General features: G+C 39.8%; 1 protein-coding gene across 1 annotated transcript in view; it reads right to left on the reverse strand.

Annotated features, from left to right (window-relative positions):
• Positions 1-3,374: 3,374 nt before the first annotated feature.
• ANKRD28 (ankyrin repeat domain 28) overlaps positions 3,375-23,826 on the reverse strand; it is a 68,533-nt gene continuing 48,081 nt past the window's right edge. Inside the window, exons 14-26 of the mRNA XM_015429693.1 lie at positions 23,366-23,392; positions 22,418-22,492; positions 21,974-22,175; positions 18,798-18,885; positions 18,243-18,360; positions 17,457-17,676; positions 14,936-15,023; positions 14,739-14,822; positions 12,945-13,090; positions 12,234-12,316; positions 11,532-11,614; positions 6,675-6,766; positions 3,375-5,285 (exon numbers count right to left, since the gene is read on the reverse strand). Of these exons, the coding sequence (XP_015285179.1) occupies positions 4,999-5,285; positions 6,675-6,766; positions 11,532-11,614; positions 12,234-12,316; positions 12,945-13,090; positions 14,739-14,822; positions 14,936-15,023; positions 17,457-17,676; positions 18,243-18,360; positions 18,798-18,885; positions 21,974-22,175; positions 22,418-22,492; positions 23,366-23,392 (1,593 nt within the window). The 3' untranslated portion in view covers positions 3,375-4,998. The remainder of the gene's footprint in view (positions 5,286-6,674; positions 6,767-11,531; positions 11,615-12,233; positions 12,317-12,944; positions 13,091-14,738; positions 14,823-14,935; positions 15,024-17,456; positions 17,677-18,242; positions 18,361-18,797; positions 18,886-21,973; positions 22,176-22,417; positions 22,493-23,365; positions 23,393-23,826) is intronic.

The raw sequence follows: 23,826 nt of genomic DNA on the forward strand, positions 1-23,826 counted from the left end.
TATGGACAATAATGTTTGTCTTAAGGAAGATAAAGCCCACTGTGGAAAGGCACTCAAAGAAGCCCAGCAAACCTTTCCCATATTTTATGGAGAAATTATGTATGATAATTTTACTTTAACGCCCATAACAGAAACTGAAGGCAACATCCAAGTCTGTTCCAACACCCTTTGCTGTTATTTAAATTACCAAAGATTGGTTTTATCAAATGAATTGTATGTGTTGGGGGCTTTTGATGGGCTACACACAGTGCATGGAACCTACTATGTACAAGCCTGTGTCTTAGTGAAATGTGCTAGTCTTGACTATAGCACTTGTGGGCAAGAAGTCACAAATGCCACTGGACTGATAGATTTTCAACTCCAAGGAAATTTCAGCACTGCTTTTGTCTTTCCTCTGTTGCTAAGATCAGGGGTTACACTGGACTTTGCTGATCATCTGGGCTGGAAAAACAACTACTACTTCATGAAGAAAAAGGGAGCTTCTACAGGCTTAATAACAGCTGGTTTATATGGACGATGGTATGAGAAGGACTAGAATGAACATTTGATACAACCAAAAAAGTGCACTAAAATGAATAATCTGAGAATCTAATAAAAAAGAGAATATTTTCCAGTAGTGTAGTGTTGATTGGCCTCTAATTGTACATGCCTAAAACATGGTTTTAGGAGTATTTTATCAGCTGCAAAGTTCCACAGATTCTGGCTGGCCTGCAGGGGCGTAGCCAGCAAATTTTGGTTGGTGGGACAGGGAATTTAATTACAGTAATATATTTTTTTTAATCCACCCCCATGAGGTGCTTTGCAAACCATTTTTCTCCCGGGGAGGGTGCAGGGGGTTGCACGCATGCTCCTTTACTACAGTGTAAGCCGCTTGCTGCTTCCTAGAAAGACTCCCCAAGCCTCCCACCCCGGCCTGGAAACATTGTCCATCCCCTCCCAATGTGCTCACTCTCCTCTGCACCCACACAAGCAGCTGGCATTAGCCAGCCCCACACCTAAGCTACCCAGCTGTGCTTGGCAGCAAGGAGCATTTGGGCCTCGCCACTGGCAGATACTTTCCAAATCTTTGGGTTGCTTCCTCCTGGCAGCTGAACTTCTCCCAAGCTTTCCATGGTCTGGCTGGAGGCAGTCTGGCTGGGAGGGGAGGAAAGAAGTGGGACGTGCGGGGGGGGGGGTGTCCTTGTAAACTGAGACACATTCCAAAGAGCTCTTTGAGAGGAAATACAAAGCCTGGAGATGTGAGCAGACTGAGGCAACAGCAGCAAGTTCAAGCTGGTTTCTCCGTTTCAGAAGTTCTTTCTGCTGGAGCTGACGAGTAAATCTGGAGCTGGAGAGGTAAATGAGGCTGCTGGGCATGGGAATGAGAAACAAACTGAAGGGAGGGTGGAGCTTGCAATACAAATCAGGAACTGGCGAGGTAAAACAGGCTGCGGGGAGGGCACACACAGCTTCCCTAATTAATTAAAAATATTTTTTTAAAAAATGGTTTCTGCCAGCAGGACTTGTGGGGTGTGGCTGCTGAGGGGGCGTGTCCCTGAGATGCCTCACCGTGGCTACAGCACTGCTGGCCAGCAGTAGCAGTTCATGCACCGAGCACCAGTGGCTTAGAAAGGTGTGAACATAAAGATTTGGTGGCAGAAGCTGCCAGTGTATATAAAAGTACCAGAGAAGTGCAGAGGCTTCATCTCAAGTTCTCTTTATAAACAAATGATTACTGTGATCTGTATGTGTCAGTTTTTCTGTCCCCACCTTTTCCTTGTGCACATAAGAAAAACCCACAGAAGAGCCTGAGTAAATATAAGAAAGAATGGCAGATGTAACACTATTTTGATTTCTGACCAATACATTCATTTCAGAGTTCCAAAACTTGACATTATTCACTGATCACCTTTGCTTGCTTCTTAAAGTTGATTACCATATTTCCTGAATAGTCTGTTTACATTTTTCTATTGAAAGAATTGGAATAGTAATGGATTCTTACCTTTCATTTTATCCACTGTCTCTACTAGGGATTGGCATGAACTGGGAAGATGCTGTTCAGTTGTGGCATGCACTTTTTGTGAAACACAAACTTTTAAGCATCAAACGAACTGGTTGGGTTTGTGAATTGGTAGAACAATTCCTTCCCTGAGTGCTAGAGACACCAAACTCAAGGGATCACTGGCTCACTCTCCTCTACCTGCCCTCCAAGTTTGGTGAGGGTTTGATTTACGGGGTCCAGGTTACAGCCCCCCAAAGAAGGTGCCCCCAGGAAAGTGCTGTCTGGGGAAATGACAGGTGGAGGCTCAGGAATATACAGAATGGATACTGTGCAAGCTAGAGACATCAAAGTTCATGGGACCTCCACCAGATGCTCCTCTACATGCCTCCCATGTTCTGCTTCCCCTTTTCTTTGAAGTCTGTTAAACATTTTGATTGAGCGGAGAGTCTATCTGGAAATGTATCTGTTCATGAACTGGCACGAACCTCCATGAACTGCTTGAAAGTTCATGCCAGCTGACCTGCCATGAACTTGAGTTCACGAACCGCGTGCCCATCCCTGTCTCTATAAAACAAAGCGTTTGATTGTCTTAACAAGCATTCAGTTGTCTCTAATCTTTATCTTCTGCTTAGTGCACTAACCCAAAATTGTAGCATCGTGCCTTTGATAGTTGACATCTAGGACTTAAGAGTTTCTTTTCTTTGTGCCATGTATCTAAACTAAAATTGATTATTAGGGCTATCCATCTTTCTTCCTGGGTTTTGGAACCAAATAAGTTCTCTAAGTAGAAGACTACCATCAAGAGATATTTCCAAAACCAAGACCCTCCCACCCAATGTATATAGTTCTAATCCTTTATTGCTGCTCCTCTAACTATTCAGGGACCTCTAAGCCTCCCATACAAGAAGGTCTAAGAAGTGTTTTCTGAATCAAAGAATCTTCTTAGAACATTTAGAAAACAATGCATGTGAAACTAGACGGCTACATTACCAAGTCTTGTGAAATTTACAGGCCTCTGATTCCAGCAACAAACCATCTCTTTCACCTAAAGAGCATTCAGGATAGTTGTGTAACAAAGCAAACAGTGGTTTCCAGACTCTATTACAACAGAGCACAAGATCCTTCTTGTATTTGTTAGCCAGGTACTACTGGCAAAAAATACAAATTCCCTTCAAAGTACATAAAAAAGTAATTAAACACCAGTTTAGTGACACAATAACCTTTAAGTATTCCACTTTTCAGTGTTTACTTTAGAATTAAGAGTAATAAAAGGCTTTGGATAATAGATTTATAAATCTTAGGGATCCATTAAAAGGCCTTTTTAGAATCAACACTTAAATTATCCCACACTGATACACGTATTATTCATTAAATACAACTCTCACATCTGGGTTTTATTATACTCTGTAAAATATACACAGGAATCTTGATGTACTCAAAGAGTGCAGGTAAATACAGTATTCAAGCAGTTGCTATTTCTATGTACATGCTCATTAATTCTTCAAAAACCCACAAAATTATCAAATAGATCAAAATACTGTCCTGTGTTTCCACACTTTGTTCAGAAAACAAGCTGATAATTTACAATGGCATTAGGGTTTCCAGTTTCACAATACAAAAAGGATAAAAGGTGGGGTACAGTTTATAGCAATTTATTTGTATTTTACCTCAACATGCAAGAAAATGTTCTTGCATGTACATAAGCATTTAATTATAACTGTTATCTTTCAATTAAAGCAGAACCAAATAAAGTAAATACCTCTACTTAAACAGAAACTTCAGCTTAGGTTGGTAAAAAGTTTTCCAGTCTTCAATTTTTTACAGTAGCCTGTTATAAATTAGAGAAACTTAGAATTCATTTTAATTATAGCAGAGGGAACTTATCTTTTGATAAGCTGCTAGACAATAGTATATTATGTTCCCGAAGATCCGACACTGTACCTGTTTGATAAGGAAACTATTTTTATCACCCATAACCACATCCAGTGCCTTAAAACCCTAGGAGTTTTTTAAAAAATTATATACACCATAGAGGCACAAATCTCCTTTTACTTTATGATGTAGAAGATTGGGTGAATTGTAAAAAAATTCCATTCCTCTAAGGCAGCCTATCAGAGTGTCAGGATATTGCAGTTCTGTTTTTGGTGCAGTCTCACTTGTCAAGGTAATTATCATTCTTGTATTTTGAATAAAAAATATTTTAACACAGCAGGATTGTTTCTAAAGGGGGCAGGGGAATCTGCACTCATGACTGCATCCCTGACTCACCTTCCTTTATTATACTTGTATAAATTTCACCCTGACTGCAACCTGGCTAAGCTGGCTACAGTTACAGTACTGTAAGACTTTGACAAGTTCTTTTCCATCTCATCTGAAAGAACATACACAAGTGAAAAGCACATCTCCTTTTTTTTGTGGTACATTTAATAGTGTCGGAAGGCTGTTAAACGATTAAAAACAAATCAACATTTAAAACCAAGTCTAGGATTATTTGCCAGAATTAATTCAAGGGTTGGTTAAGACTATTTACTTACTTAATCTATTCAAGTTTTCTCAAAAAGTTTTTTTTAATTAAAAAGTGTAAGTTATTTGGTCCTTTGGCAATTTGCTGCACAAACAATGCCTTCTGTACCAAACTCAATTATTGCCTTCAAAATGGTCTTAGTTTTATTGGTAGGATTTAAATCTGTTGTCTTCTTTGTTGTACAACCATGTGTTCACTTACACAGACAATGGTGCACAGCCTTGTTGGGATTATTCCTCGCACCAGTGACAACCCAGTACACTGCAATTAAACAACATTCTATGTAACATTTTGCACCATGGATCCCAAGCATTTTCAAGAATTTTTACCTTTGCATAACCTGCTTTGGAGCAGCATAAATCTTCCATATGCACTCACATTTTTAAAAATCTTCTCTTTGGGCTGTCCTTTTTTTGTATTTAGACTGCTTCCTCCAACACCCGAATCTTGAACTTCATCAAATGTTCACTCTTTACAACTCCAATGGAGCTTCTTAATAGGTTTCAGAATCAGAGTCATTAAGTTCATCTTCTTCTGTATATGTGTAGCCATCTTCCCTGCCAATGTTGTTGAAACTACAATAAGAGCTATGTTCACTCCTGATAACTGGCAAGGAGTCAAAGGTGACAGTTTTTGAGGTGTTGGTGTAATGATTAATGGCATTGAATGTAAAGGAAGGTAAGGTACTGCTTGATGAAACAGGCATCATTGTGGCCAAAATGAGAGCTAGGCAATCAGCCACATCCTTGTTAGGAGCACAGGCCAAAGCTGGTGTATAACCTATAGTCAAAACACAATCATAATTTGGTTTAGAGACAGGCACAAAATCTTTGCATATTTTCTAGAAGACCACTTATTGGTACAGCAAAAAGTATATTTTCCTTAGCTTGTATTGCATTTGTCAATAAAGTGATTTGATTTCAATATACCTAGGCATCTAGCTTCGTAGAAGAGAAAAAGTACTCCTAGAATGGTGCAATCCTTTGTGTCTAGCACATGTGCCCTTGTATGCTAGCCAGGTTTATATATGGCAAAAATATGCCTCTTTAGGCAGGAGAAGAGGGGAAGGGAATTGAGGCAAAGCAGTGTCACAGTGGTTCTACAAAAGAAGTGGAACATCATGCAAAAGTAGTCAGTATTAAAATATGTAAGATAGATACACCATCCTTCTGAGAACATGAAAGACAGCCAGTTATATCCAATCTTCTGAATTAAGACAAGAAAAGCACCCAAAAGGCAAAGGGTAGAGAGAAGAAACCAGCAAGAAAGAGTTAGCAGTAAGGAAAGAGGAACTTTATTCTTTGTCTACTTGTCAATTATCCCCTGCAAATGTTCCCTCAGGAAAAAGTTTAACAATTTTTTCCACCAGCTAGTGGAACCTCATGGGAAAATTGGTGGGCATTTCGAAGGTTAAGCACCTTTCCCTCTCAATGTGCTGTTCCCTTGGATCCAACTACTCTTAAATCGACAGCAGACCAATTTGTTTCACTATTTCACTTTGGTATTCACAAAATCAAGGCTACTGTGTGAGATGTAAAGGGCAGAAATTTCCCAGTTTGATTACTTATGTGTTTCAATTACAGTTACCTGACTTCGGCTATCAAGAGCAAAGCCCTGAACTATTTTCACCTATATTTCAACAAATTAAGATAAGAATGATTCTTGCTTGCCTGGTCGATTATACCTTATGCAAGTTCTCATTAAGTACTATGTTTATTGCACATTACTTGAAATGTGTGTATTCTGGACTAAAGAAATGAACACCTTGCATGACTGCCTCTTATGGAAAAGACAACACAAAACTGTGCATGCATAAACAACCACCTCACTCACAAAACTAGAAATTGGGCTTATACAATGAAAATGACTGGGGGGAAGATTCACGACAGACAGAAGAAATTCCTGTATACACAACTTATAAGGAATTCATAGCCACAAGATATACTGATAGACAATGTTTAGACTATTTTAACAGGAATAGGTTTGTTGAGGATATTAGCAATAATAGCTAAATTAAACCTTTGTGTTCAGAGATAGAATATTTCTAAATTCCATACAGCATAGGAGAGGGGTGTTCCCAGATGAGGTTCATCTGGATGGCCACTGTAAGAAACAGGAAGCGAGACCAGTTGTATCCTTGGTTCAGTTCAGCTGTTTTGCTTTACTTACCATTTTCATCTACTGCAAGCACACTTGCTCCTTTCCCTAGAAGTTCCTGGACTACAACTGTTAATCCATTTCGAGCAGCAACATGCAATGGCCTGCAGAGACAACACCTGGCTATGAGAAACCTCATTAAAAACGAACTCAGAGCATTCAGAATTTCTACAATAGAAAAAGTTGTTAGCAGGATCTGGCTGGACTGAATGACTTTCTAATAAGGTAAAATATTTTTAAAATGGCTTTTATGGATCTACAGAATTTACCTATTAGTAATATGGCAGATGTGGATGAGGAACATATCACAGGAGCCTAATCAACTTTTTGGATCACATCCAGAGGTCATTTCGGGGGGGATCGCAGGGGATCGCAGTTCCCCCGGGTGAGGTATGGGGTGCGGGGCACATGACGAAGCCCCGCCCCCCGCTTCCAGCCGCCCCGCTTCCGGCCCTCATTCAGCCAGGAGGAGGCAGGAGAACAGGGAGGGTAAGTTGCTTCCTCCCTGCCTCTCCCCACCCCTGCCTGCCTGGGGCCAGGGAGGGCCTTTGCGGGGGTTCCTTGCACTCCCGCCGGTGATGTCAGGGGGTGTGGCCTTATGACACCCTTCCGGTGATGTCAGGGGGTGTGGCATATGCTAATGAGTTATGCTGATGAATTCCCCTAGCTCTTTTTCTACGAAACGACCCCTGATCACATCTCATATAAGCCTGGAACTTTCAAAAACCTGGCTTAAATTTAAATGGGATTCTGAGGGTACTCCCTTGGAACCTAGCTGGTTGGAAGGGTTGCTTGTTGGATTTAGAGATCATAGATAGGCTAAGGGAATTTCAGGTGATCCTTCTGCAGGAACCTTGGGAACAGTATCCCTTTTATTTTCCTGGATATAAAATGATTAGATTATGTGTCCAGCTATTATAGGGATTGGGGGGGGGATGCCCCCAGGCTGGGCTGGCATGCTTGGTGACTACCTCTGTTGATGCCAAAGTTTTAGAAACCAATTGTCTGTTGTCCTCAACTTTACCAATTCTTTTATTAATGGTCTGTTCTTTATATTTATTTTTCTCTGTATCCCTCCAGTTAGCTCAGTATAAACTCTCTATTCTGATGGGCAGAATTACACTGTTGACTTGAAGGAATCTTCATGTAATTCCCTAGAACCAAGGTTTTTTTAAGGGGGTGACTTTAACACTAGGGTAGGTCCCTTGGATGAGACTCTCCATGGTAAAACCCCAGTTATCTGCTGACAACTTACCAGGGTGTTTTGAAAGAAGAACTAGAGATCAAAAGTTCAAACAAGCTGGGCCTCTGTTATTCATGCTGATTATTTAATTTGGTTTAGTAATGTTAAATAGATGGCTGGGTCTTGATCCCCTTAGAGAATTTACTTTTATTTCGATAAGAGGATGTAGTAGTGTAGATTATTGTTTAGTCAATTTTGCTGCTCTTGCTTTAATCACTGACTTTGGGGTTGGTGAGTTCTTGAGAGGTGACCATTTGCCCCTGATAGTTACTATCCAGTCCACTTTACCTAGCAAAAGGTCCACTGAGCCATTTGGAAACACAAGGGAAGGGTTTGAGAGCTGTTCTCTGGTTCCCATACCTAGGTTCTCTTTTGAATGTCAGATCTTTTATAAATTGATAATAAGTAGCACTGACCAAAGGAAAGGGATTGGTCTCTTTTCTAGATCGATGGAAATCTTCTCTCCATCTGTTTGTAAAGCAGTTCCAAGAAACTGGCTTGGCTGCCTGCCACTTCCCCAGAACACACTTTCCCGGGGGCACCTTCTGGCAGGGGGAGTAACTCAAACCCCGTAAATCTAATTCTCACCAACCTTGGAGGGCACATAGAGGAGAGTCAGCTGGAGATCCCCTGCAAGTCTGACATCTCTAGCTTGCACAGAATCTGTTCTATACACTTCTGAACCTGCCTCTGTCAAAATGACAGGTGGAGGTTCACGAGTGTATAGAGCAGATCCTGTGCAAGCTAGAGACACCAAACTTGGAAGGCATGTAGAGGAGCATCTATGGGAGGTACCCTGTGAGCTTGGGTGTCTCTAGGCTGCACAGGATCCATTCAGCATACACCTGAACCTGCACCGGTCAAAATGACTGCCTGTCCCCTATACTCCTCTACATGCCTTTCAGATGGTTGCTTTGGAGTTTTGTAAACATTTAGATTGAGCACAGACAGTCTGTATGGAAATGTATCTGTTCATGAACCTCCACAACCAGCCTGAAAGTTCGTGCTGGTTGTCCTGCCACAAACTTGACTTCGCAAACTGCAAACTAGCCAATATTTGTCATTAACTTTTGTTTGTGAGCCAGTTCATGCCCTCCCTACTTATAACTGAATTGTCAAGGAAAAGAAAGGTACTGCCATAATGAGATCCTGGCAGATGCCAATCAAAGCTTCTCAGTATAATCAGTCCTCTAGATTTTGGTCGATTGTTTCCTCTTCTTTAAAAACTAGAGATCTTTCTCATGTTATTACTGCTTAGATTTGGGTATCACATTTTTCGTCATTATATTCTAAGCCACATCATGATTACAATCTAGATGCCACCATGTCTCTTGATCTTCCTGAATGGCAACTAGTCCTATGTTCAGAGATAGTGAACCTTATTAAAGGACTCCATATTCAGAAGGCCACAGGTCCTGATGATATTCTGACAGAATTTATGATTAACAACACGGACTGGTGGGTGCCTCTTCTGGCTAATCTTTTTACTAGAGTGAACTCTACTGTTCCCTCCTGAATGATGTTTTAGTATAATTGCCCCAATCCATAAAGCTGGAGATAAGGACAATCCTAAGAACTTTAAACCCATTACTTTGTTGTCAGTTGTAGGGAAGATCTACGCAGCATTTTTGTTGAACAGACTTTAGTCTTGGATGGCCGATTCTAAGATCATTGGCCCAAAACAGGTGGGATTTCATAAGGGACACAGTACACTTGATCGCTGTGATGTGTTACCACGCTGGATTAGTAAGTATGCCATTTCGAGGAAGGGCTTGTTATATGCCGCCTTCATAGATTTTTTCTACACATTCAAGTTCCTTTTCTAGAACCCATCTATGGGCTAAACTGAAGAAAATCACAATTGACAGGCGATTGTTGTGGTTAATTAAAAATCTCTATACTGATTCTACTGCCCAAGTGTGATGTAATAGTGAGGGTTACTTAGCTACCTTCTTTCCTGTCGTCCAGGAGGACTTCTAGCACCATCTTTATTCAGTTTGTATTTGTCTGATTTCCCAGTTTTCTATATTGATCCTTTTCTGCATTTGCCTAAATTATTGGACATTTCAGTTCCTCAATTACTTTACGCAGATGACTCAGTTTTACTTTCCTGAACCCAGGTCAGTCTTCTTCAGGCTTTGAAAAGGTTTCATGCTTATTGTTTGCATTAATTTTACTAAAACTGAAATTATTAAGTTTGCACCTCGCTCTTCGACCAAAAGAGAGACGTGGCTAGTTAATGGGCGGAAGACCTCACAGGTTTCTTCTTTTAGATATTTGGGTGTTTTATCTCATTCTACCTTGTCCTGGAGAGGTCATTAACAATTGGTCACTCGGAAATCTATTGCTACTATGAAGACAATTCTGTGTTTCTTTTATTCTAACGGGGCACATTATATTCCAGCTGCTATTAGAATTTTTAACTCAATGGTGATTTCACAACTTTTGTATGGTGTCCTATATGGATTTTTGCTGTAGATGATTCTATGAATAGAGTACAGTCCTCATTCCTTCGGGCAATCAGAGGACTCCCAGGTGCATTTAATCATTGGCTGTTCATTATGAATGTGGTCTTAGCTCTATAGAAGCCTGTGCCTGGGTATGTGCCTTTACTTTTTGGTTTCATCTATTTTTTGAGATCCCAGAGGGTAGCCTGGCAAGTCTTATCCTCAGGGACTTTTATGAGGCTTCTGGTTCCAGCTTTTTGAACAGAAGTTATCTCTTGTAAACCTTAAGGTGGAGGATCTTTTTTCTTCCTCTATAAATAAATGCAAAGAACATGTGGCCAAACTGATTTATGCCAGAGATAAGAGTTATACTCATTTTGTTGCTCGGACATGTTCTCTGCTTGCCATGGGCCTTTCATCTAAGGGTAAACTCCCTTCTTATTTAGATTGCTTGGTTAATCCAAAGTTATGTAGGACCTTTATGCATTCACAATTCAGCTGCTCCTTTTCAATGGCATTGCTAGGTCATCTGCTAAAGATCTCTTTTTTGGATTGGTTATGCCCCCTCCCCCCTCCAGTCAGTAGACTCTTGTACATATTCTCCTGCAGTGTCCTTATGTGCTCCAGTATAGGCTAAAATGGATTATTCTACTCCAAGCTAACAGGGCAGTGTAAAACACTTGTGTTGGTACCTAATATGTATTTTGTTTCTCAAATTTTCTGTAAGCTGATATGACTGCAATGTTCCAATCTAACTGCATGGGTAGTATCCAGCAATCTGTCCGTAGATGGATGCAGATCTTTTCCATGCTCCCCCCCCCCCCCAATCACTTCTGACTGCCCAAAAAGTTGATTTCCAGAGCTGCAGGACTCACTAAGAGGGAGGCTGCACTATGAAGGGGATGAAGTTTCCACTCTGCCCTGTTCCATCAATGAAGCTGCAATTTTCATCCATTTTACTGACAAGAATAAAACTTTGTACCTATGTTTTCAATTACTAGACAAAGCTTTCTGTGCAGCTGATTTTTCAGTAAGGTTACAATTCTCTACGGAAGGGACTATACTTCTTAAATACAATGTTTTTTCTTCTACAACACAAAACAAAACAAACCAGTGTGTAGGACCAAGACAGACCTCTCCTGACAAAGCTGAAGTACTTCTAACTAAATCTTTACTTACGTTTGCAAGGCTGCATTGGTGGCATTGATGAGATTTCTATCTGTAATCTTCTCCAGTATTAACAAGGCACTAGTTTCATGACCCTAAAGACAGCAAGTATACCTTTAACACACACACATCCTTCCTCTAAAAATACATTTTCCCTTATCATTAGCATACATAACATCATTAGCATTAATAAATCAATTGGTTCTGACAAGGATGGCTTGAGCTATATGGGATTACAGACAGAAGGTAAAGTCAGTTTTAGACTGCTCCTTTCGCTGTACCAAATGCTGCCTCTCCCCATCCTTTCTATTTCAGATCCAAGTTGCCCTCCCCACCCCAGAGTCCTTCTTGTTACTCTAAGTGGGCCCAGTGTCTATACTGTCTGCTCAGTCTACAGAGTGGTACAGGTAAAGAGTTCCAACCACCAGTCAACCTTAAACAACAGGCCACTCTTCCTTAGGAAAGACACCGTCTCAGCCTGAAATTCCTGAACTATTTGCCTCACAATGTTGTTCAGAGTATAAAGTAAGGAAGGTAAAGCACTTCCACTCGACGTTCATAGGCTAGGGAAGTAAATTCTTTCCTGTTGCAATTCAAGTGCTGCACTGTTGCTGCTACATTAAAAAAAATTACTTCAGTAGAAAAACGACAGCACTAATAAGAACAAGGGCACCAATAAACGACAGAAGCCTCCAACTGGAAAACGATACATACCTTGCTGCAAGCCAAATGCAGTGCTGTGTTTTTACATTTATCTTGCAAGGTCAGGTCAGCTTTAGCACTGCTTACCAACACCTCTGAAAGACATAAAGGCTAAAATTAACTCAAAAGAAGCAGTTACAGTGACACCCTGGATGACTATGAAAAACAAGTGAACAACCCAGAACTGAATTTTGTTGGTCTTAAAGGTGCCGCTGGGCTCAGAATTTTGTTCTGCTGCTTCAGACCAGCAGAGCTACCCACCTAAATCTATGAAAAACAAGTATATACAATAAAACCCATCAGTAGAGGTTATTCTCAGTTCTGAAGTGTTATTAGATCATAAAGATTTCCCACCACAAAATGTAGTTTTTGCCACCCTGTAGCTCTTCTAACCCCCTTTCAGGCCACTGACAAATGGAAAAATACTATTCTGCCCCAGTCAACTTGGCCCACAAAGAAGCTTACTCTGAAGGAAATTATGGTTGCTTTAAAATTCTGTGTGTATATTTGTTATTTTTTTTCTTGCTTTGCATTCTTTGGTTGTTAAAAATAATTAAAATATTAACAGAGAAAGCTACTGTGGTTGTTGAGCCAGTTTGCTTTCAATACTTACACACAACCCTTTACAATGCTAAAAGTAGGGTTCTGGGTTTTTTGTTTTTGTTTTTACAGTAGCGTATATACTGATTATTAGTAATGAGAAGATACAGGAGTTTTTTTTACCGACTGTATTTGTTTGCCCATTTTCTGCAGCCATCATTAGAGGAGTCTTCCCAGAAGAATCTACAGAGTTTACTTGTGCATTATGGCTGAGCAAAAGCTGTAAGCACTCTACATGGTCTGTAAAGGCAGCAGCATGGAGGGGAGTTCTGAGGAGAAAGGGGGGAGGGGAAAGAGTTCATTTTGCAGATGTAAAAGTGGGCTAATTATAAGGCCTCAATAAGATTCTACTCAGAAACATGAACTGTACAAAACATGCTTAATAGCATGCTAAATATTTAAATCCTTATGTTATCTATCTATAATAAATACGGAAAACAGGCAAAAGAAAACTACATTTATTGAATTTCATAACCTGCCTTATTCTGGGGTGTGGGGAGAGAACAGAGCTACAGGAAAACACAAGGAAAGTGACTACAGAAGGGTGTACGTGAGGGTGAACAAAATAGGCTACAGCGACCCGGACTAAGGTCCCATACCCCATGGCTTTTTAACCAACCAACCCCCCCCCCCCATGGCTATATAACCCAACACTTCCCACAGCTAAATTCTGGGCACGCTACCACAGAAAGCCATTTGGGTAACACTGGTTAATCATCTAACAGAGAACCACATGGCTCCTACTAGCTGCATCTCACACTTTGTCATGATTGGTGAACCATGTGTAAGACCTGGCTGGGGAGGAGAGAACAGAAAAATATGGGGGGGGGGGAAATCTTTGGGAATGAGTGAGATGCTGTTTAAGACAAAGCTTTGCTCATTCAAAATGTGCAGTACGTCAAACAGAACAATTTTATATGCTATCCAAGTTCTAAATAATTAATTTTATGTTGAGAAAACAGTAAAAAAATTAGACTTATACATATTGTATATGGGGTGGATCACATGCAGCATTTTCCCGTGAGATCCACCTCATATTTCAATTTTTTCCTGATTTCCAAATTTCCCAAAAAAATGTGGTTTCTTGAAAGCGAAGACATTTATATTTTGATTTGCATAAATATACCAAAATGTAGAATTTTATATAGTACCTATGTTTTGTTTTTAAAGCACGTTTTGTTTTTAAAGCAGTAATTTAAGTTTAGGTTTTAGAAGGAATCAAGTAGTGCATATATTTTAATTTTCCTCAAATTTCCAAAACATAGCCATTATTTCCCTCTCTTCTGCTCACCGAAACCAGCACTGGAAGGCTGACAGTACGGTTGTGTTATCTAACCACCACCACTGAGGGCATTCATTTCTTAATGTACAGGAGCTGTTCCTATTATTGGGGTGGTGGTGTTACCCTCCAATGCATTTTTTCCTCTGATTTTTCTGCATATCTGGGGCCTTTTTCAGCTTTAAAAAGTATCCTGCTTGGCTGCCCATGGCCCCAATCTCTGATTCAGGTACCCACAGATTTGGCCATGTTGAAAATCAGATATATTGATTATTCATACAATAACGTATATATGCTCAAAGAGGAATTATGGCAATGAGTTGCCCATAAAGAGAATCCAGAAACTTTAGCTAACATACACTGTAACGGTACATCTTTTGATGGAGTAAGATTCTGTCACCCACACCTATCTATTACCTTTTGGGCACAACTCAAGAAGCTATTTACTTACAGAAGGGCAACCTTTGTGCTACATTGAAACAACCAATATGTGAACTTGAGCCTTCTCAGCTAATGTTCTTACTGTATTTTGTACGGATATTTTGATTCAAAAGGGCCTTGATTTTATATTACGAAGGACAAAGAAGCAGATTTTAAAACAAAAAATACACTTTTTAATACAACATTTACAACCTTACCTTCCTTTTGCAGCTGTGCAATTTACAACGCCAGACCCTAGTGTATCAATTAACATTTCAGCAGCACCTTCGTTATCATTGATCCTATCAAAAATTTAAAAGGCAATTACTTCCAAAATAAATGAAATTCATTAAAAGCTGTAATTATAATGACAATAAAAGCTGTAATCTGCCATAATAATGAAGAAGCTGCTTACACTGCACAATGCAATGGGCTGAAGGAATTCCCTTCCAGTTTCTGGAAAACGTCCTGCTCCAAAAGAAGTTCCACACAACTGTCATGACCTACAATGGCAAGCACAAAATAAGACAAACTAGGAAACTTAACTACCAGAACCGTAAATACTCTTTGGTCTTTCATTAAATGATGTGCCACCTTAGAAACCACACAAGATCTTGACACACTCAAATGTTCTCTTTCCCCTCCCTGTTGGACTGCATCCACTACTTACCAGAAAGGGAGAAGGAGCACGTGAGCAAAGCTGCTTTTTGGAAAAGCAGGCAGAACAACAGGAGGATTCAATTAATTTCTAGCTGTTTATGTGCTTTGGGGAGTCAACTGCTGAAATACTCATAAATCAATAAAATGTTAAGTCAGGTAATTTTAAGTCCTGGATGCCTTTTATCGGGTAACTATGACACTTCCATACATTAACTGTAACTGCCATAATAGTTATGGTGCTGAAACCAAGAGAGTAAGAGATTCATGCACTCACCCTACAGTTACTGCAAAACTGCATGGGACAGCTGCTTTTCTTCTTGTTTGTTTATTGTTTGTGAACCGTGACACCTTTTTCCTGCCTGTACTGAACGATTTACAAGCATGCATGGTTGGCAACTGGCTGCTTCTTTCAGAGTCCATGACCAGCTGAAACTTATTAATATGCAGGTCTCCATAACAGGGCACTGCAGATAACTGCTTGCCTCTGGAAATAATTCTTCTGTAGTTATTCTGGATGGTGCAATTGTTTGTTAAATTCCCTGACTACAAATTTAAAAATGGCAATGAGTTGGGAGGTGTGAGGAGACTGAGTAGAGCTTGAAATTTTCAGCACCACCATTGGGCTGGGGGGGGGGGAGCATTAAGCACCAATGCTTGATAAAATCACAGTCCAATTATTGCTGGCTGGAGAGGAGAGCAGAAAAACAGGATCCATAAAACTGTGGGTTGGATCCTGTGGTTCATGGAAGAAGGTGCTGGTGGTGGCAGATCTTTTCCCTTCCAGCAACAGCTTTTTGTGACTGCTCCAAAGGCAGCGCTAAGCAGAAGCGTGAAGACCTGGTAAAAAATCAGGACATGTTTTTCTGTTCTGCTCCCCCCCCCCCGAAAACGTGAAAATTTTTATACAGCACTGAAAAATACTCCTCTGAAAAATCTTTTGGAATAAGTAAAATGCTTTTAAAGAGGAGGTTTTACTCACTAATGAGTATTTTTATGTAAGACAATCTGCATCATTAAAAGATAATTCCTCTGTCTACAACAAAATTTCAAGGATGTACTTACCGTACAAGTGTGTATAATTTTTATCAACAATTATTATAATATGTTTGATAATAATACATTATTGAAGCGTTTACCGTTTTCAGTGTTATAAAGTTATGTTTAACTTGCTCTCCAAATATGCTGGTATTCCTATAGTGACTGAGACTGTTTCTGTTCAAATACTACACCTTTTTATTTAGTTTAGTAAACAGGACTTTATTTTTCCTGCCTCTCAGGTGCAGAAATTAAGATATCTCAGCTAAGATAGCTGATGGTGCAGCAATTTGCAGTGCTCTCTCAAGCACTGGGTATATTTGCAGCTTTACTTCTTGAAAGCAAAGGCATTTATATTTTGATTTGCATAAATATACCAAAACATACAATTTTAGGTAAAGGTAAAGGTTCCCTTGCTCGAAAGCCAGTCGAATCCGACTCTAGGGTTGCGGTGCTCATCTCCGTTTCAAAGGCGAAGAGCCAGCGCTGTCCGAAGACGTTCCCGTGGTCATGTGGCCGGCATGACTAAACACCAAGGCGCACGGAACGCTGTTACCTTCCCACCAAAGTGGTACCTATTTATCTACTTGCAATTTCTCACGTTCGAACTGCTAGGTTGGCAGGAGCTGGAACTAGAGACCGGAGCTCACTCCGTCATGCGGCAGCTCGGTCTCGAACTGCTGAACTACCGATCTTCCACAGCCTGCAGTTCAGCGTCTTAACCACTTGAGCCACCGCAGCTTTTTAAAAAAAATTTTATATTTTTTTTTTATATAGTATCTAACTTATAAACGACACGTTTTGTTTTTAAAACAGTAATTTAACTTTAGGTTGTAGAAGGAACTAAGTACTGCATATATTTTAATTTTCCTTAAATTTCCATTTGTTTCCAAAACACAGCCATTATTTCCCTAGCACCACCAGTGGCTTCCAGTTTTCTAGAAATCTCTTGCAGAGGGATTATGGGATCTCTATAGACAAAAAGCCACAGGAAACAAAGAGCTACAGCGTGAAGGGGAATCAGGTAAAGTCCTCCCTACTTGCTCTTGTGTCAACAAAAACTTGTTCTGTTATGCTTTGATACACTTTTTGGCATTAAACCAAGGTATGGAGGTGATTTTGATTGATTTCTTAATGCAGTTAAGCCCGGTGCCAGCATCGAACACCATTTGTCTGTTTATACATACACATAAATTTTCACTTTTCATTTCTGGTATTCTGTGAAATCCAACTGTATTTACCATTGTAACAGGCCCAGTGCAATGATGTGTATCCCTGATTGTCTGCTAGGGGAGGTACTGCCTCCCCAGATGCCACTGGCTGTAAAAGCGCTCCTAATACCCCAATATGTCCACACGCAGCTGACAAATGTACAGGTGTCCGTCCTCTGCAGTCTCGTAGTGTAGACTTAGCACCATGCTGAAGTAGTGCTTCTACACACTCCTCGTGCCCAGTAACTGCCTGCAAAATACAACAAACACATTTCTGCAGGCGCTGAGATGAATCAAGGGAAAATCAAGACCTGCCTGTGTGATTCCTTAAATTCTCTACTATAACAGGAGTGCACATATCAAACAGTTATGTGATGTAACAGATCTCAACTGGAGCTGTGACTCCCGCCCCCTGCCCCCCCCCCCCGGTCTCTGCTTTGTGATGGTGTCTAGCTTCATTAGTTCCCATAACTGATGGGTAGAGAGGCCACACCACTGCCTCTCAGTGGCTTCTCTGGGCTAAGAGGTAGGACTCTGACCTTCACAATGGAAAATTTCTTTGTTGCATCCTAAGGGCTTGCATTTCAACTGGAAGCCCGAAATCCAATGGAGAAATTTCCTCATTAGAGTCTACAATATTAGCCCTACTCATTCAACTTCAAGAAATGGGCAAAACAAGGCAGATAGTGTCTATAAGCCATATGTGCAATGAAGTTTCTGTAATTTTAGAACAAGTAAAAGCTGATATGTGTTTCTCTTTGTGTAAAAAAAAGGGGGGGGGGATGAGAAGAGAATGGTGACAGTGGCTTCTCTTACCCCTCTGTGTAGTGCTGTTCTTCCCCATTTATCTTTGGCATCTACTTTTGCTCCTTTGTTAAGCAGTGAATAGACACAATCTGTATGCCCGTTGAGAACAGACAGCATCAAAGGAGTCCTAGAAGAGTAAAAAACGAAATAAGAACATATAGATTTTCACAGCAAGTCAGACAGTAGGGAAGAACAACATTAGCAAATACAGGCCTGAGGCAATCCTCGCCACACAACCAGCAATCTTGCAATATGTGCAAGTGAAGCCAGTCCCACAACAGACCAGGCGCCAAAGACAGCACATAAACAAGTGAAACCACCATGTGCAACATGCTGTGATGCCCCTTACAGAATGACACTGTATCAGCCAACAAGGGACAACAATGTCAAAGTTGTCTTGATATTATTTTATTTTCACAATTATTTGATGATCCCTCTAGCAACAAGCCAATTTCACAATTCAGCTGTGTGAATGAACTCATGATACAACAATCACACTAGCGTAATGCAACCACTAGAACCTGTTAAGAGACAAAAAGGAACCAATAGAAGTGTGCAACATACTGTCCATTTCCATCTTGAATGTCCACAGCATTCTGTGGCTCTGCATTTCCTATCAACAACCGCAAGCATTCTGAATGACCATTTGTGGCTGTAAAATATTAACAAATAAAACATCAGAAAGAGCATAATAATAACAACAGCAAAAAGGGTTCTAAAATCAACCCTTCTGGATATTCACTAAAAACTGGTTTCATACCAAATTAAATCTCTTCAAAATACTCATAACTATAAGGATCCTCAATATATGTAAACATTATTCAATGCTAAGAACTAATATATGGCAACGCTATTTCTGAATTATAAAACTATATATATGGTGTACATACTCCTTTTAATATATATATATTTCAAATCAAATATACACACATGTAAACATAAATTAAAAAGCTCACTGGTTATTTTATATATGACATCCCACTGTTGACCCCCCCCCAAGCACCAAGATGACAGAGCATCACTTGCCCCAGAGTCCCTATCTATACCTTGTGGCTAATAGCCACTGATGGACCTCTGCTCCATATGCTTATCTAATTCCCTTTTGAAGCCGTCCATGCTTGTAGCTGCCACCACTTCCTGTGGCAGTGAATTCCAAGTGTTAATCACTCTTTGGGTGAAGAAGTACTTCCTTTTATCCGTTCTAACCCGACCGCTCAGCAATTTCATGGAGTGCCCACGGGTTCTTGTATTGTGAGAAAGGGAGAAAAGTACCTCTTTCTCTACCTGCTCTTTCCCATGCATAATCTTATAAACCTCGATCATGTCACCCCTCAGTCGTCTTTTCTCCAAGCTAAAGAGCCCTAAGCGCTTTAACCTTTCCTCATAGGGAAAGTGTTCCAACCCTTTTATCATTCGAGTTGCTCTTTTCTGCACTTTTTCCAAAGCTATAATATCCTTTTTAAGGTGTGGTGACCAGAATTGCACACAGTATTCCAGATGAGGTCGCACCATTGATTTATATAGCGGCATTATGATATTGGCTGATCTGTTTACAATACCCTTCCTAATAATCCCCAGCATAGCATTGGCCTTCTTTATTGCAGTCACACACTGTCTCGACATTTTCAGTGAGTTATCTACTACAACTCCAAGATCTCTCTCTTGATCTGTCTCTGCCAGTTCAGACCCCATCAACGTGTATTTATAGTTAGGATTTTTGGCTCCAATGTGCATCACCTTGCACTTGGCCACATTGAACCCCATTTGCCATGTTGACGCCCACTTGCCCATCTTTGACAGATCCCTTTGGAGTGCCTCACAATCCTCACTGGTTTTCACCACCCTGAACAACTTCGTATCATCCGCAAATTTAGCCACTTCACTGCTTACTCCCAACTCCAAATCATTAATGAACAAGTTAAAAAGCAGTGGACCAAGTACTGATCCCTGTGGTACCCCACTGCTTACACCCCTCCACTGGGAGAACTGCCCATTTATACTCACTCTCTGTTTTCTATTAATTAGCCAGTTTTTGATCCATAAAAGGACTTGTCCTTTTATCCCATGATTTTTGAGCTTACTTAGGAGCCTTTGATGAGGAACTTTATCAAAAGCTTTCTGGAAGTCAAGGTAAACAATATCTATTGGATCCCCCTTGTCCACATGTTTGTTCACCCCCTCAAAGAACATTAACAGGTTAGTGAGACAAGATCTTCCCTTACAGAACCCATGCTGAGTCTGCCTCAATAGGTTTTGTTCATCTATGTGCCTACTAATTCTTTCCTTAATAATGGTTTCCACCAATTTACCCGGTATCAACGTCACTGACTGGCCTGTAATTTCCCGGATCTCCTCTGGAACCCTTTTTAAAGATGGGAGTGACATTAGCTACCTTCCAGTCCTCAGGAATGGAGGCAGATTTTAAGGAAAGATTACATATTTTCGTAAGGAGATCCACGAGTTCACATTTGAGTTATTTCAGAACTCTCAGATGTATGCCATCTGGGCCTGGTGATTTATCAGTTTTTAAGTTGTCTATCACTTTTAGGACCTCCTCTCTCGTCACCTCAATCTGACTCAGGTCTTTCAACACCCCTCCCGAACTCAGCGGCTCTGGAGTGGGCAAGCACCTCTCATCTTCCACAGTGAAGACGGAGGCAAAAAATGCATTTAGCTTCTCAGCCATTTCCCTATCATTCTTCAGTACTCCTTTTACCCCTTGGTCATCCAAGGATCAGCTATCTAAAATGTTTGCATAATGATAGCCCACTACATTACATCTAAAGAAGTGAGCTCTAGTTCACAAGAATTCATGCTGGAATAATATCAGTTTTAAGTGGCCACTAGACTCCTATTTTTTTACGAGAACAGATCAAGATAGCTTAGAAGCTAAAAATGGTGTAGGAACCATTTAAGCCCTAACTGATGCAGAGTCTCCCTGCAACGAGATCAGATGCCAATTTTACCACCATTATCTATTCAGGCAATACTACTGCTGGACCTAATAACATCAACCATATGATCAGGTGCCTATTCATCTGCTCATCCACCAACATGATACATACACTCTATTATTTGTCAACAATATCCTCTTTTATCTATTTAAGATAAATGAATCCATCTTTACATAAAATAATGGACAAAAAATTGACATCAAAAGAGGCAACATTCAGAAGCGTGGGGAAAACATTTTAATCTACAGAACACACTGATGCTAACCTAAAAAATGCCATTTTAAACCAAGGAACTTCAAAGGCATACTCCAACAAGAAATTGCTAGACTAGTATGTATCAATAGGGCTATAACTCTTTCATGCACAGACTTTTAAAACTTTTTTCTTTCCCTCTGCTGTGTATGTATTTCACTGACAGAGGTTTCATTTCACAGATATCACCAAGTGGGCTCTTACCCACAAAAGATTAATGCTTCAATAAATTTGTTGTGGCTATATCCTGGAGATCTGTTGCACTACTGGAGGTGCTCTCCTCTAGCAGAATGACCCTTTCCTGTTTACAAAGGGCTCTTTTTGCATCAGGAGAAGACTCTTTCTGCTGGAGAAAAATGCCTACATTAGCACAATGGATCCATGTAATACAAGACTTTTAGTCAATGCTAAACCTAAACAATTTTAAAACCATCAACCTTAAAAAAACAGCAGGAGAATCAGATCTTCAGAGCTATCCCCATTTTTCTATTTAATACCTCATAACAAAAAAAAAATAAGCCTCATAAGATTTACCTGCAGCATGTATTGGTGTTCTCTTTACAACATAGTCTTTCACCAAGATAGATGCTCCCTGATTAATGAGTACATCCACACATTCAACATGTCCCTTAAAAGCAGCAAGGTCCAAAGGCGTTCTTCCATTATTGTTCCGGACATCAAGATCCAACAAAGACTGCACTAACACTTCCAAAGCGTGATGGTGTCCATGGTAGGCCTGAAAAATGTTAATGGAGATGCTATTGAAACACATCATAAAAAATAAAATCAGATTTGAAGCCAAAATTTTGACTTTTAAAATAAACCTTGCAGATAGGCTTAAGCATTAGCAAGTGTGAGTAATTACTGGTCTGCAAGCAAACTCCAAATGTGAGTCAAAACTATGTTAAATCACGCAGAAAAATGTGTGCATGCTTTAAAAAAGACCAATAATCAATATTTGTTGAACTGATTACTTACAGCTAAGTGCAATGGACTAATTGGTGCCCTGCTGTCTGAATCATTCAGCATGTCAGTTCCTGAAGTTTCCATTAGCTAAACAAGAAAAACATAGTTGATAGTGCAATAAATAATTTTAAGCTGACAGACATATTGCAGAAGCATATGAGTTCATTGACAGTTGGAGCACCAAGTTGTGGATTTAGGTTTTTGGATTTTTTAAAATAATCGTTAATTTATATAACAATTTACAGTAGCACATACTATTAGGAAACCACAACAATAACAACATAATTACAAACACAAGAAACACAAGAGCAATAAAACCAAACAGCTATTCAATATATAGCTATAACCTTCAAATTATCAGGAAGTGCATTTTTTAAGCTTATTATATCTTTCCATATATTCAAGAAAAGGAAACCAACATTCCAAATAATCTGAATGAAACTCCGGATTCTCCGCCAAAAAAATAACATCTGATATTTTGTCCATGACCAGGTATTCCTATAACTTATTATTTTTCTTCTCCCAGATGGATTCCTGGTTGACTACTGTTGCTATTACTTGCCTAAACACCAGCAGGTGGGCTGGGAATTTGGGGGGTGGGGAAGATCCTATGGTGCTTCCACTGATCTACGGAAGAGCATAATAGGTTTTCTAAGGCACTCTGGACTTCGACAAAAATTAGCTATTTTCCATTTTTTGTCAAATAGCTCTGTTTCCCTGGGGCTAATTTGAAAAACAGCTGAGGAGACAGCAAATATTGATGTGTAAGCATAGGACGTTTTGGAGATTCTTAATTCATAGGATCGCCGTTAAGTTGGAAGCAACTTGACAGCACTTAACTGTTAAGTTGGAAGCAACTTGACAGAACACACAAAACAGGAAAATATGCACTTTATTATTACTAGGGTATAAACATTGTGAATATATAGGTATTTTCATATCAGGTATCTTTATACTTACAACATCTAGAGGCGTTTCACTGGCAATCTGAAATGAAATCACACGTTCAAATTAAATGCTACAATAAACTAGGAAATCTAACACACCAATACTAACATTCAGAAGCAAAAAATACCCACTTCCTAACTTAAATTAATATGCACAAACAGCCAGTAATCTAAGTACATATAATTCTTGGAAGATCTATTTTCTGTCTATTTCATGTGTTTCCTGAACAGCAGCTCTTCATAACATAAGGCAAGCCCTTTTGAAAATGCAGTAAACTTTCAAGAGTTGTTTGTGAGACAGCATAAGGACCCACAGTTCAAAGAAAAAAGTTAACAATCCCACTAGGCAACCCAAGCTCTCAAGTATGCTATAAGTAGGTCTTTGATCCCCACCTTAATTTTTAAATACAAAAAACAAGCCACAAACTGTGTTACTAATTTCACAAATAATGCTATTTTTTTCCAAAACAAAAA

Source organism: Gekko japonicus, unplaced genomic scaffold, assembly GCF_001447785.1.
Source record: "Gekko japonicus isolate JY-2015 unplaced genomic scaffold, Gekko_japonicus_V1.1 scaffold767, whole genome shotgun sequence".
Lineage (NCBI taxonomy): Eukaryota > Metazoa > Chordata > Lepidosauria > Squamata > Gekkonidae > Gekko > Gekko japonicus.